This window comes from Paramormyrops kingsleyae, chromosome 2, assembly GCF_048594095.1.
Source record: "Paramormyrops kingsleyae isolate MSU_618 chromosome 2, PKINGS_0.4, whole genome shotgun sequence".
Lineage (NCBI taxonomy): Eukaryota > Metazoa > Chordata > Actinopteri > Osteoglossiformes > Mormyridae > Paramormyrops > Paramormyrops kingsleyae.
The window spans coordinates 17,709,512-17,724,980 of record NC_132798.1 but is presented as its reverse complement, the minus strand read 5'-3'; the positions used below and the strand labels follow the sequence as shown (position 1 = coordinate 17,724,980).

The following is a 15,469-nucleotide window of genomic DNA, read 5'->3' as shown; positions in this document are numbered from 1 at the left end:
GTTACTCATGCTAACCCCCTCCACCATCAAAAGCACCCACAATGGGCACAAAACCATCTCGGGACTGGAACTTGGTGCAATCGGTAAACAACGCCTGGTCCAAAGAATCCCATTTTCTGTCGCATCCTGTGGATGGCCAGGTAGGCATCAGGCATCTGTGGGACGTGTCAGACCAGCAAGTACAATCTGCGGCTACGCCCTAGAATCCATTACTTGCTCTAGTTAAAGAAATCAAAAGAGTGAATTGCTGCAGGTGAGGTTATGTTCTTGGTCAAAGAGCTCTGGGCATGTTTTTCCATGTATTTTTGAGTGCCTTTTTGGGATGAGGTACATTTGTGTTTTGCGAAAGCTAGTTTAATTTCTGTAATACCTTTTGGGGAATTACGTGTGCCATGTGGTCTGTGAAAGGGGAATCAACTCGCAGGAAGGGAAACACTGATGTTACCTAAGCCTGTCCCATGGAAGGGTAAATGCTTCACTGGTCCTGGGGTAGGAACGGGAGCTGGCCTTTTCTCTCTCAAACTTGATTAGTTTAAATTTTCTGTTGGTGACAGGTGTTGCTGGTTTATATTTCAAAGGCAAATCCTTCTAATTTTCTGAAAGGTCTGCTGATTAAGACCTTGTTTGTCAATATCCTTTCTATTGACATTCGAACTATGCTTCATCTGCTTGACATTATCCTGCAAGATAGACAGAGACAGATAGAGATAAACAGAATTCTGTATAGAATCACTGAGGGAAGGGAGAGACCTGGAGCTGTCACATGATGAGGGTGAAGAGGGAGAGACCTGGAGCTGTCACATGATGAGGGTGAAGAGGGAGAGACCTGGAGCTGTCACATGATGAGGGTGAAGAGGGAGAGACCTGGAGCTGTCACATGATGAGGGTGAAGAGGGAGAGACCTGGAGCTGTCACATGATGAGGGTGAAGAGGGAGAGACCTGGAGCTGTCACATGATGAGGGTAAGAAGGGAGAAGGTGATGCAGGAGAGGCAGAGAGCCTCTGAGACCCCCGTTTAAGTCCCTAGCCTGACTCTATGTGAGTGGGATTTCCACATTCTCCTTGTGACGTTCTGGGGTCCCCCCATAATCCAAGAACATGCTGAGGGGAATTGGAGCGCCCAGTTCTTTATGTTAATGAGCCCTGTGATGGGTTGTTGCACATTCCTGCGTTATTCCTTGCCTTGCACCTGTCCAGGATGGGCTCTCGACCACCTGAACAAGCAGATATGGAAAATGGATGAGTAACAAAGCTAAGGGTACCTGTTACTGCTGACTTTATAAACAGATCACTTTTTTGGGGGACACTGTGCTTTGGAGGCTGAGTGGGCTAAGCCTCTATGTCTGTGATCAGAAGGTCGCTAGTTCAAGCCTTAGAATAGTCATATGTCTGCTGGCTGACCCTTCAGTGTGACCCCAAGCTTGATCTCATCTGTATTTGTGTGTGTGTCTCATGGAGAGTAAGACGGTGTAGATGAAGAAGCATTCCATTGTACCTGTACTCACAAACAGTAAAAAAAAAAAAAATCAATATCCAGAATTCTTTTTTCTCTGTTTTTCAAGTTACCCTTGATAAAAATACAGAAAGAATATATCAGTGTGAAGTCAGACGTTCCTTGTAAGCCGTATCCAACCTGCCTGCAGACCGTGAGCTGAAAGATTAAAGGAGAGGTGCTTCTCAAAATATCATTAAAAAGTTTGCAGAATAGCAAACCTGTTCTTCCTCAGTCTGTATTGTGTCAAACTGTATCACAACTTAGACATTTTTGGAAATGCATTTCCACAAAATCACAGGGTAAAATGTTGAAACATAATACTGTTTAAGATTGGATGGCTGTATCTCTGAAAGTCTGTAAAGTTGCATACATTTTGTACATGATATGTGGTTGAAAGATGGAAAGATGGATGGATGGATTTTCAACTGTTTAACTGTCGGTCCCTACTGCTGTTATACCTGTATCTCTCCAGCAGGTGGCGCTTTTATTTCTGTAATCCCGTAATACCACCTGTTACTTGGTGCTACGGTAGGTGTTTTTCCTTTAGTTTTTCGGTAGTTTTCAGTGCCCTAACATTCCAGTGAAGGACTAAGGATTTATAATCCAGTAAAATACCAGTGTTTTGGGGGCAGAGCTTAATTTTACATTTGCTACTAATGCAATTTCAGTCTGCGCAAAGTAATTTTCTGTCCTCCAGACTTTTTCCTGTATAAAATCTTCTTAAAGAAGGATTGATTTATGCATTTCTGTTCCAGTGTTGTTCCTGGTTTGTACTAAACTAATCAAAATGACTTCGGCATTACTAGAGGCCAAAATTGTGGAAACATTTCCAGATTTTAGAGATTGCAGAACTTTATTCCAGTTACTTATTTAATCGTCCAATGTATGGCATTTGTAACATTCTTTGTTTATTAAACATAAAAACCAATTTTTGTGTAGTAATTTTAAAGCATAATGGCAAAAATGCTAGGTGTTTCCACATTTTGGCCGCTAGATGTAGGTTATTGACCGACACGCAGCTGGTAGGAGCTGTAGGTCAGGTTCAGCCTCCTCGTTTTGGGTTTTATTTAATGAGATGCTCATATTTGCATTTGTGTGAAAAGGACATAGATTTATTCAGCACATACTTTAAAAGAGAAGACTGTCTGACCCTGCAACGGTTATATATACGCAAACGCCTGCACTCCCCGCAGTGATGATTAGACTGCGGTTAATTTAACCGGGATTTCTTATATATTAAAGAGCGTGAGTCCTGCTGGCCTCCTTCTCTTTAAATAGGGCTCTTTGATATAAAGAATAGCAAATCTGGCACGTATTACTGTTTCCAGACAGGCGTGACCTGATTACACTGCATCCCTCAATCCCGCAGAATTCAGCAGGCTGCCAGCAAACGGACCCAGTGTCCTGTGACCGACACAGAGAGCCATTGAATGTATTTGTGAGTTTGTGTGTGTGCGTGCGTGCGTCAGTCCGATTGGACACGCAGCTAATTTGGAAGCACCCAAATAATGTAAACGTGAGATATGAAGTGTTTAAACATGGTGGTCTACAACACAAGCAGGCGAATACGCACAGAAGTCCGCAACACTATCTGCGTAGGGCTGCATGGTGTTTTGAGAGTTAGACGGTGATTTCTTTTTCCACTGAACATCGGCCATCTTTCCTTGAAAAAATTCAGAAATATGAGTGTTCTGAGCCGAGCCTGAGCGGGTGTCCAGGTCAGCATCTCTCAGGAGGGGGTCAGAGATTTCCGCACGGCAGCAGGGGCGTGGTGCGCTACAACAAACAAACAAACAAACCGGCATATGAGTGCATTTTCGGTGCTGCGCGTGTCTCTGGGGCACCTTGTCGCCATGGCAACCTGCGGGCGAATTTGTTGACCCACATCGGTGGACGAATGTCTGCGCCTGCTGCACTCCGGTAGACAGAAGAGGTCTCAGGTCCTCTCGATGTTACTTTTTTCCCCTTTCCTAATTCCTTTTTGAGTGTTTTTTTCTGTTCCGACACACCGTGTATAATCTGCTGGTCTGTGAAAACAACTCAGAGGTGGAAATATAACAGACCCCCTATTCCCACGTAGTCTCATACCCCTAATAAGATACGGTGGTCCCCCCTCAACTTGGCAATAGTCAGACTTGACCACGACAACCAAAAAAACATGCTCTTGCCTGCCTGGCAGAGTCAATAAAAGTCTTTCATTGCTTCATGATTTTCTTCTCTGTGGATTCAGTCCATATGCTCCAGTTGGTCCAGACACGACAATGGAACAACGGAAGATGTTCATGAGTGGACAGCGGTTGTGCCCTTCAGCTGGATGGTCGATTTGTAATGCCTTATTGCTCCATCTGTTGATGGGTAATGCCTGACTTGTATGTTGTACTTCGAATATTTGATTAATGCCACATGGAAAATTACCAAAATTTAATTTCAGCTCTGTAAGTTTGAGTCTAAGTGAATTTTCTTTCGAATACTGACATTTAATCTATATTGCTCAGAAACTGTTGCTTTGCTGTTTGTATATTATTTCACCGTAATAGCTGATACTTTCTATATCAGCTTGTTTTCTGGGGACTGCCGGACTGGGTCTTCACTCCATAACAGGGCTGGGTTCTGATGAATATTCTAACGCATTCTTCTTTGTAGTTGGTGGGGGAAACGGCGGTTACCCCGGCAACTGGAAGCGGCCGTGCTCTTTGGATACGGCTCTGAAAGGTTTGCAGCAGCATTTCTTGCCCACTGGACCTCAACACTGTCTCATAAACAGAGGCACTATTTTCTGACCCGTTGCAGTGCACACACAGGGGCTTGGGGAGATCTTTAAGACCATCTTCAAAAGCCTCCCTTGTACACTTTTTAATCCATTTAAACAGTAGGATAATTAACCCAAGTTCATTAGAATAAGGATATTTGTCACGGGTCCTGCTGCAGGGGGGCTGTGGAATTTTTGGCTACACGTCCATTTGCTTAATCATTGTCTAAATCACTCTACTATTTGCTGTACACTATATCCATCCATCAATTCATCTGTTTTCCTTACCCATTTATCCATGGTGGGGTGACGTTGACCCTGGAGTACATTACAGCAGACGAGTGTCCATGATGGGATGCCAGTCTGTTACAGGGCACACAAATACATTGCCTTGGATATACAAGACACAAAACATTCAGGTGTTTTTAGATGGTGGGAGGAAACTATGGTACCCAAAGCCACGGGCGTCGTTAGGTCTGATCTCTCAGGGCTACAACCCCGAGTGTTTTTGCTCCAAAAGTCAAACCCCAGGTAAACTTAGCCCCTAGTCAGGGGGAATCGACACAAACATGTACACTTCACACAAACAGAGCCTGAAGCAGGACTTCAGCCTCAAATCCTGGAGGGGGTGGTGACACAGCTTCTCATTGAGTTACCAAGACTTCCAGCTTAATATCCTACTGTGATATTATATTTTGAATTTGGTGATCAGTGGTCATTGTCGACACACCACAGCACGCAAGAATGAAATGTGTCCTCTGCATTTAACCTTTATTGTCCCTCTTGGGGAAATTCTTTTTTCACCTCCATCAACTTGCTCTTTGTAGAACACGCTGTCTGCAAAGGTCAGCCACCTGTTGGGGCACCCAGGGAGCTGGGGGTTAAGGGCCTTGCTCAAGGCCCCCATACGTGACATTGTGACATAGCAGGGGCAGCTAATTCAGCACCCGGGGTGCAGTGCTTGGAGGAGGTGCCTTGCTCAGGGTATCTCAGTGGTGACTTGCTGGTCGGGGATTCAACCCTGCAATCTTTCAATTACAAGTGTGCTTCCCTAACCATCAAGCCACCACTGCCCACTATGAAACATGGAGGAAATAGGGCATTTTATAGTTTTATAATGTTTTTCTTTTCCAGTAACAGAGCAGCAGGAAAACGTGGTAAATTTTATGGGGATATATTCCAAGTTCACATTCTCCAGTTGGGTGGCACAGTGACACTTGACTTTTACTGCTTTGTGATTTCTTGTTTGTGCATTATCCAATTTCTCTGAACTCCATTGACAAAAGTGTTGTTTTTTTACATTGTTGGGAGGGTATGCTTTCCAGAAAATGTTTATTAGGAAAAAGTCTGCCAGACCCCAGAGTCAGCAAAAGTGACCTTCCTGTTGTTAAAACCAATCTTGGTCCTGTTTAACATATAAAGGATGAGGAACTGAGAAAGTAGAAGCTTTTCCATGGAGGGTTTTCAACATCCTCCATGTGACAGGTCACTTCCTGTTTACATCCAGTATTTCTCCCTCTCCCTTTCCACTTCCTTTGGTCAGTGGAGTTGTCATGGAAATGTGAATGTGGTCAATCGTGTTGCGGGAGTCAGCAGCTTGACCTGCCCAGAAAAGGCTGTTATTGTGTCAAGACTCCTGACAGCAGAGGCAGTGCGTCAAAGAGACTGAAAGTTCTTCCCCTTCCTCACGTCCTGTACGCTTCCATCATCCTGCTTCCACTTCCTTCCTGTCTGTTTTCAGGGTGAAGAGGGAAAGAGATTCGCTGACAAAATATGACATTTCCTGTGTGTAAGTTTCATTCTGTTTTTAGCATATGATCCTTATATAATGTTTCCTGTTTTGAACCTGCTGACATATGGTGCGTTTTCTTCAGTGGACCGCGATCTCAAGGTTACAGAGTAGGTGTCAGAGCTGCACTTTACATCATCACATGCAGTTTTGCTTGCAAATTGGTTAAAAAATGCTTAAAGTTTAACGATTTCATAATAAAGGCCATTGTAACATCTTGCTGCATGTTTAGTTACTGCATATTGGAAAAGTTTCCATCCGCCATAACTGCTGATCCAGTTGGTTGCTGCGGTGACACTGGAGCTGATCCCAGAGGCACCTAGCTCGAGGCGGCGATCCCTGAACGGGATGCCAGTCACATGCTCACGCATTAAGGAGAATTTAGATGCCAGTTCACCTCATTGCATGATTTTGGACAGTGGGATGAAACCAGAGCAACCAGAGGAAGCCATGAACACGAGGGGAACGTGAAAAGCACACACACACACACACACACACACGGAGCATGTGGCAGCCAGCAAACCCACTGCATAGGGAGGTGAAGCTGTTGTACTCTGAGCCATATGCTGCCTTTTACTGGCCTGTTATATACACATTTTACACATGTAGCGAATGCTTTTGTCCAAAGTGATGTACAAAGCAAAAAGCAAATAGCACATTAAAAACATACAGCTGTCATGGAGTCTAGCTAGGCATTAGGCTGAGCTTCCAGTGAGTGACCAGGTACCGGTGTAAGCAGGGTTAGAGCATGAGCTATACAACAAACGTGTGTGTGTGTGTGTGTGTGTGTGTGTGTGTGGGAGAGAGGGACAGAGCAATGCAATTCTCTGTACATATGAATGATGACATCGTGGACAGGTTGCCACTGCATCCTGGCCTTCCCATGTAAATAACCCCCCCTTCCCATTACGCGACTACCTGGAAGCAGGACCCCCCCCCCCCACCCTCTCCCTCCTCTGCATCCTGTCATATTCTATCCCAAATCACCAGGCTACACGTGCAGGGAAGGAAAGACCAGCGTCACCAGCCATCGGATACTCAGCAGGCTCCCATCGCTAGCCCAGTCCTTCTGGAAAACGAACTCGGCTCTGCCTCAGTCCCCCCCCACCGTGCCTGTTAGGTATGGAGGAGGTGTGCACTTTCCAAGGTGGGAGTACAGTGAGTCATTAATGGATTTTTAGATGAATGGCTCGGTGTGTAAGAGAGCCTCCTCTCCCTGTCTGAGATAACAGTGTCTCCCTTACTCCCCAAGACGGCTGCTCTTTCCTTCTCTCCCTCACCCCCATGTGCTCCCTGGCTCCTCCTAGTACTAAGCGTGAGGCATTTTGGGAAAGAAGACAGGAGCAGCACAAGTAGAAGCTAATGAAACGTTTGTCCCAGCTTGCGTGAACAGTCCCCGAGTATCAGGAGCCGGAGACGTGGTCCAGGGAAGATGTGAGATGGTCTTATCTTGTTTAATGTCATGCAAGAAGCTGAATGGAATATGTAACCTGAATCTTTGTAGCCACAGGTGTACTTTCTGCAAGTGATATGTAATATTGTGCTTACGGACTAATGCTTTATTGTTAATATAAGTTTTTTTTTTTTAATCTTTCTTACAATGTCACGCGCAGGCAAACACCCTCTGTGTGTAATGACACATGGGCTGAGTTTGCTTAGCGCCTTTTTATTTAAGCAAATCTAACACCATGCCCCCCCCCCCGAGCTGATTATCAAGAGCTTAAGATAGCCTTTGCAAACACAGGGCATATAAGCGATAACTTCTCTCAGTAAATAAAGGGTGTACATTAATGCTGCAGGAAAATCTCTGCGCATGGGACTGAGAACAGCGAAGGGCTTTGGCTTGAGAATCAGAGAGGATTATGGCGGGGGGGGGGGGGTTTCCCTTCTCGTGGGGTGCAACTTGGAGCGGGGACGTGGGAGTCAGCAGTGTGCAAAACAAGCACGGGCTTCGGAAACCGTCATCGGGGTTACGGCGGCAAAAGGAAACGCCGCATAGTAATTTATGTGTCTCATGAGAACAGGGGACAGGTGGAATTAATCAGAAGAAAACCCAGGTCACTGGTGAGAGCCACGTCCCCATCTCACATACCGTCACTGATCAGTGATGGAAACAGTGTTGAGAAACGGCGTTTTTAATGAATTCCCCTTACTGTCCTTGCTGAGGAAATGTGAAAACCGCATCTTATCTGGCGAGTGTTTTTTTTTTTTTTCAAAAAAAAAATAGAAGTGGGTTAAAGAAATGAAAGTAACATTTTGCTTTTGCTTACTTTTGTAAGCTGTTGTTATAACCATACGTTGATGGATTGGCCTTTATGTGTTTATGTCAATGCAGGCCGCAGCACCGGTCACCCCTTTGGGTCCTCACCCATGTCACCCCAAATGTCTGAGGGCAGCCATGCCCCAAGCTTGACAAGACCAGCATGGCCCCTGGTCCTGATCTCCAGCCCCTACAATCCACTACTATGACCAGCCATTTTGCAGCTTAGCGTAGAGCATGGTCATTCAGGCCTGACCCTGACTGCTCACTCTAATCTGTAGTGTCTCGCTTTTATGCTAATTTTTAGCTTCTCTTTAAAGGGTCGGTGTCCCTTTTCTGTTCGTTTGGTTTAATAAGTGTCCTCATTCTCAGTTTAACACAGGTCACGCACCTCCATCTCTCCTCTGCGGTGGATACGGTCAAATTAGCATGAAGTTAAGAGTTACCCGTCAAAGCTGCCATCCACGGAGTGTGATACAGATTCTGAGCCTAAAGAGATTAAATTAATGGGCAACACTTATAGTACAGTATTATCCTGTTACTTATGTATTAATTAACCACAAACTAAGTCTGTTACATACTGATCTCATGTTAATTCATCATTAATGACTCATGATGCATATTTTATCCCAAGCAGTTACTATATTTGTTACTATATCTGTTACTTCTGTAAACCTTTGTGAACTACTGAAGGAAGAAGTAACGAATAACAAGTGAAATACTGATCTCACCTCTGTTCATCATTAATGAATAGCGACACCTCGTCTCAAGTAGCAACTATGTTTGTTCTTGATTTTGTCATTATTTGTTCATCAGTATTACTAAGTATTTGTGCCCCCTCAAGTGTTACCAATTCATGAAATGAAATTTACTTCCCATTGGTACAAGTCTGGATACAGGTACACAGGAATGAATCCTTGTCATGTATCCCATCCTGGCCTCCTTAGAGACATACATACACAGATGTGAGAGTGTAAAGGAGCATTGGCAGCAGGATATGACCCCACACTGCCAGGGGAGACTGTGATTGATGGGAGGGATGGGGTTTACCCTGAAGGACGAGTAAAGGTACTGCTACCTAAACACAGAGCTGAAATCAGAAATGGCATCGTCTTCTTGTAGACCATCTATGGGGCTAAGACGAGGTGTTGAGGTGGCTGGTTCTGGGGTCTGCATTAGATAAGATAAGATACATCTAGCAGGGCTTTATTGTTGCACCATCCCGTGGCACAAAATAGTGTTTCCCTGGAGTTGCGTGCCGAGTTCCATTTACCGTGGAGGTTGGAAGCCGGAGCTGGGAATGATGTCACAGCCAGGTTAGCCGTGTTGCAGTACAAGTCAGAAAGACATTTAGCAATACTAGGGACTTGTTTCAAAAAGCAGGATTTCTTGCTTAGCCGGATAACTTGTTGGATTTAAGGTACCCCAGTTTAAATGGACTTTATCTCTGTTCCCCTACATCAGGGCTATTCAATTCAGGCCCTCGATTCCAAATCCAGGCCTTGTTTTCAGTTCTCCCAGGTAGTTCGTTTAATAATTACTGATTCTATTTGGTCAGAGGCTTCACACCTGACTCACAGGTGAAGGAAGGCTGGAAAATCAGCAGGGCTCGGCCCTTGAGGACCGTGAGTTGAATAGCCCTGCCCTACATTTAGTCCAGACTACCTTAAATCTGACAAGTTATCCATCTAAGCAAGAAGTCCTTCTTTCTTTCTTCTTTCAGGCCCTAGTTGTAGCCTGGTTTGTTGTTAGCCATCATTAGCAATTTCAGTTCATAACAATGAATCATTTTGCACATATAAACAAATGCAACATGTCCACAGATAGTGGTTATACAGTATTGTGTGTATGACCTATTTAATGAAACACAAATAAGACATAAGTGCTAAGAAACAGTACATAACTATCAACCTTCTGTTGATAAACAGTGTAGCCATGTTGAATTCTGAGGTCGGGGTTGCAGAGGTTCCTCTATTTTCTGAATTTTGACTTCAGGGGGCATTTCAATTAAAAATTCAGATGAGGAACTCAGAATTTCCGACTTCCCAGTTCAAATTGAATGCAGCAACAGTGCAGCATGCAACAGCAATCAGGGGAGGTTTTTCACAATAGAGCAGGACAGTGCGAAACTCGTGATGCAGTTTGCTATGAAGACAAACAATGAACTGACTGAAAAGTAGCGAGTTGATGACTTTGATAGGGGTTAGCATACAGGGCTGTTTTGCACAGCAGCTCCGAGTGGCCAGGAGCTATTGGGTAACATTAGGATGTGTTCATATGAACAGGACTTCGAGGAGAGCCTTCCAGTCACATGGCTGCTATGTGTTTCAGTGAGTGAGGGTCTGTGATTGCAAGGCTGTTGGTTCAAACGTCAGGGTCGGTACAGTGACTTCACCCTTGCACCCCTGAGTAAGGCCCTTGACCCCTAATTGCTCCAGGGCCTGTCTGACCCTGAGTTCTTAAAAAAATGTCTGTAGCTTTGGATAAGAGCATTTTTAATTCTCTTATTCCATTAAATCAAAAATTCATACAAAGCCTCGGATTTTTGAAGGGTTAAGAATTCAGCAGGTCAAGAAGATACCCAAGAAGATAACATGAAGCAATTCAGCAGGACAAGAAGATAAACTTGGCATATACTTCTTCGTTTTATTAGGAAATTAGTTTTTTTTTTAGAGAGAATTGTGAATTTGTTTTGCTTCATCACATATTATATCTTTTTGTTAATTGGTGATGGCTGAGAGATTTTGAAAGGTAATCACACTAATTTATGCTTCCTAGTGCTTGTTTTGGTGCGATATGTAAATCTGTGATGGGAGCCGCTTTTCTTGTTTGTAAAGACCCAGAACACAAAGCTCTCTCAGCACATGGATCTGGAACTTCCTGTCGGACCGATGCCAGGTGGTCAGACTGAGCCGCACCATTTCATCCTCCCTGACACTGAACACAGGTCCTCTCCTGTACTCCTGGGTGCTTCACGTGTTTGCTCAGTGCTTAAACCCTTTATCTATCAGGTTGTGGAAATGTATAAAATTGACCGAATTGCTATTTGGCTACATTATGGTTACTCTGCTACTGAACTCAGGTACTTTAGTCTGGGATGAGTTTGGCCTGGTGTCGGGGGGTGAGCTGATCAAAGAATCCAATTTCCCTCCCAGGCTGAGGAGTGTGGAGTGAAGGGTGTGGGATTTGCAGGGGCATGGTTTCCGTGGCGACCGCAGGAGCACCACTGGAGGCAGTGTGATATGAACACTGCATCCTAATGTTGGATTCCCCGGATGCCCCCTGCTGGGCTGAGGGAGTCGAACACTTTCCCTCTGTTCCCACATTTTATCACAACATCAGTTTCGCTGATTACACTCCCTCCCAGGCATGGAAATCATCACGGCATCCCGTCAAACGAACGGTTCAGGGGGGGTCTCACCCAACTAATTTGTTTCAGTTTATCTCTTGGGCGTGTGTGTGTCTGTGTGTCTGTGTGTACACGAAGGGAGGCTGGTTAGCAAACGATTATAAGAAGAAACTTGCTCCCAATACGGTTCACAGAGGCATCCAAATATATGCCAAGGTGAGCAGTCAGGAATAAACACAGTGAGCCATGTTCTGAAATCAGGTGTAGGCAGGAATCCAGTGATGGTGAAGGAGAATGCCACACACAGTCACCTCTAAAAACCTCGTCAGAGGGTAGTCCCCGTCCTCTGGGAACAGTTCTTGTCTTGTTGAACAAGAACCAATCCCTACAGATTTTCAACAGGAATGATTGGTTGAACCTGCCATGGGCATGCCAAGGTGTCCCACCTGACTCATCGTTGGCAATTACTCTGGTTCTGATTTGATCGCCTACATCTGATGCTTGTGAACCATTCGTAGGATGCTGACAATCAGCCATAACTCTCAAACCTGACAACAGGGAAGAGGCAAACTAATGGAGATCCCAGCTGTTGTGGATGACTTGGTGGGGAGGTGATTTCAATTTGTTGCCTCTCGATGATCATTCATCACTTGAGCTGAATGCTCAAGGCATCTGTGAATGCTCAGGGCATCTGTGAATGTTCAAGATATCGCTTCCAGCCACTGTGGGGGAATTGGCTGTTTTGTTTGGGTTTGTTCTCCTGTTTTTGATTTTGTTTCATTTGCCATTATTTGCTGGCCCGATATGCGCCTGCCATGTCGTAACATTGACCCACATCTCATGCCCTATTGAGTTCAGTCATTGACTGTGACCTATAACATTGATGATGCCCCTCCCTCTCTAATCCCCATTGCCCCTGTTATGCCACAGAGCCACTGTGATGGCCAATACAGCTTTTCTGGGGGGGTCCGGTCATCTAAAGTGTACCAGATTGGGGGGGGGGGGGGGGGGGAATAGGGTGGTCCAACTTCCCTGTTCCATTGGAAACTGTGTTTGGTGGACACAAAGGGGGTGGGGGAGTCTGTCTGGGGTGGGGGAGCATGTGGCCAAATGCATTGTTTGTTCCAGTATTATGAAAGCAATGCTGGGGAACAGGGCGGTGTCCCCAAGGGGGGGCAGGATATGTAGCTAGGAGATGAGAGCCCAGCAACTCCCTCCTCGGGCTCCTCTGCACACACAGCCCTGGGACTGCTGTGACCTTTGCCGGTGGTGGCATCCAGGAGAACGAGGCTGCAAAGCGAGGGGTGGGTGTGAGTGATTGTGTGATGTGTGTGTGTGTGTGTGCGCATGCATGTGTTTGTGTTGTGTGTGCATGTATGTGTGTGTGTGTGTGTGTGCGCATGCATGTGTTTGTGTTGTGTGTGCATGTATGTGTGTGTGTGTGTGTGTGCGCATGCATGTGTTTGTGTTGTGTATGCATGTATGTGTGTGTGTGTGTGCGCTTGCATGTGTTTGTGTTGTGGTGCACGAATGTGTGTGTGTGTGCTGTGCATGCATATGCGTGCGTGTATGTGTATGCGTGCATGCATGTGTGTGTGAGTGCGTATGTGAGTGTGAATGCATGAGTGTGTGCTGTGTGTGAATGTATGTGTGTATGCGTGTGCATGCATGTGTGCGTAAGTGCGTGTGTGTATATGCGTGTATATGTGCGTACATGAGCGTGTGAGCGTGTGAGCGAGCCAGCCTCCAGCGGACACGACAGGGTGCCGAGGAAGGAGACGACTTATGAAGGCACAGACGCTGTCTCTCTGCTGCAGAAAGCGAGCGAGCGAGAGAGAGGGAGAGAGAGAGAGACAGACAGAGAGAGACAGAGAGAGAGACGCTGGAAGGAGTGTAGGAAGGAGGCTGGGGTTGCGACGCCACATGCAGCCACCACATATGCTGCCATCGCAACTTTTATTCATCTGTTGTTGTTTTTCTCCTCCTGCCCGCGAGAGCCGCCTGATGGTCGCTTGCTAGGGACAGCACAGCCGGACGCCCCCACCTCGGCGCCCCGCTCCACTCCCTCGCTCGCTCGTCTGCTGGGGAGGCATGGAGACCAAGGCAGCGTTCAGCCTGCAGAAAGCTCTGGCGCAGCCGGTGAAGATGTGCATGTTCGACTTCCCCGTGTCCATCCTGGACGACCTGGTGAGGGAGCCTCTGGGGCTCACATTTGATTCTTCCTCTATCTTGCAGCAGGGGGGTGGGCTGGTCTCTCAGGGTATTTCAGACAGTGATTTTGGGGGGGTGGGGGGCGTGGTAGCAGGGGGTACACCTAGGGGGGCTGAAACTTGTGGGTGTCAGGTGTGTTTGTGTGCATGTGCGTGCGTGTGTGAGTCAGCTAGCTGGGGAGGCTAGCATGCCCTCGCGGTCTGCCCAGCGTGCTGTGAAGCAACAGTTCCTCTCTTTTGATATCTTGGCGGCTGTGTCCCCCCCCCCCCCCGTGCTGAGCGGCGCAGGGCTCCCCCAGCCACTGCCAACGAGGCACTCAAACTGGACACACCTCTCTCCGTGCCGCTGTTTTTAAACTGCTGGAGATCCCGCAAGACGATATCAGCCCCCCCCCCCCCCCTGTTATGGCCACATGTTTTGATGAGATGCTCTGGGGTTCTGGTCATTCACAGCTCCTTAAAATGGCCAGTGTGTACCCTGATATCCATGTAACCTGCTGAAACAGTGCAATCGATGGGCTGGGCTGCTGTACCTTAACGCTTCAAGTCGAACAATTCACTTAAAAAAAATCCAGCTGTTTAATAAGTCAGCAGCTCTGTATGTTGCTTAAAATAGAGTGAAAAATGTGAAATAATGAGTACCAGAGTTTGTGTCCTGGCTGGTATTCTGCTCTGTCCATGAAGTAGCTGCAGCCTCTGGGTACCGTATTTAAAGTCCAACAGCTTGAACACAGATCCTAAAGGACCCCTTTTCTGCCTGGATTAGCAAAGTGCTCGGTCACAACAGCGGGGCATCAGAATTCCAGAATGGATCCTGGGTCTTCATGGGCCGCTCAGGTGGACACCGCCTGCTGTTCACTCTTGTCTTTGAGCTGTAAGTGTAGCTTTCATTTTAGGGCCTGGGAATTGACAGGAGCTGGGGGTCGAGGGCGGGGGAGTGCGGGGGGTATCTGTGGCATGTCGACGCCTGACGGCAAGCCGTCGGCCTCGGCCAGCCTTCCCTGCGTTCTGCTCCATGGCGGGATGCTGATGTGCAGGCAAAGAGCAGATTCAAAATATAAACCAATCCTGAGTCATAACTTTTGTAAATGACGTCGTAATTCCCAGACTACCTCCTTTGTGGTTACGTCATACCGTAAAATCATAAAGCCTCCAGCCTGTAATGCAAGAGATCAATATTCACATTTTAAGAAAAGCAATAAGAAACGAGATGATGGGGCTTCTCTGCGGCTGGAGTCTTTGCCAGTCCAGCTCTTTGAAAGTACCTTAGACCCCCTGTTTTTTTTGCCAGGTTAGTTGTCTTGGAAATTTCCCAGAATTCCCCCCACCGCTTGCTGTCTGTTTGCTTTCAATTTCCGGCTCACAGAAATGGAGCCTGGACGCCAGCTATGAGTCTGACAACAAGGAATCTCCCGTCGTGTCGAACGCAGGCACTCCTACAGTGGCGGGGACGGGTCAACCACTTCTGTAGTCGCCCCACGCCACGTCCTGAAAAACATTCATTCTTGTCTCGACCCAATAGGGCGAGGTTATGGCCGGGCTTCGCTCTGTTAGACCCCAGTCAGGGTACAGGTATGAATTCTACAAGAGGTGCACAAAGCTGTGGTGTGAAACCAG

The 15,469-nt window shown here is 46.5% G+C and overlaps 1 protein-coding gene across 1 annotated transcript in view; it reads left to right on the top strand.

The window, feature by feature from the left end:
• Positions 1 to 12,752: 12,752 nt before the first annotated feature.
• LOC111858727 (ral guanine nucleotide dissociation stimulator-like) overlaps positions 12,753 to 15,469 on the top strand; it is a 36,096-nt gene continuing 33,379 nt past the window's right edge. Inside the window, exon 1 of the mRNA XM_023840738.2 lies at positions 12,753 to 13,829. Within this exon, the coding sequence (XP_023696506.2) occupies positions 13,734 to 13,829 (96 nt within the window). The 5' untranslated portion in view covers positions 12,753 to 13,733. The remainder of the gene's footprint in view (positions 13,830 to 15,469) is intronic.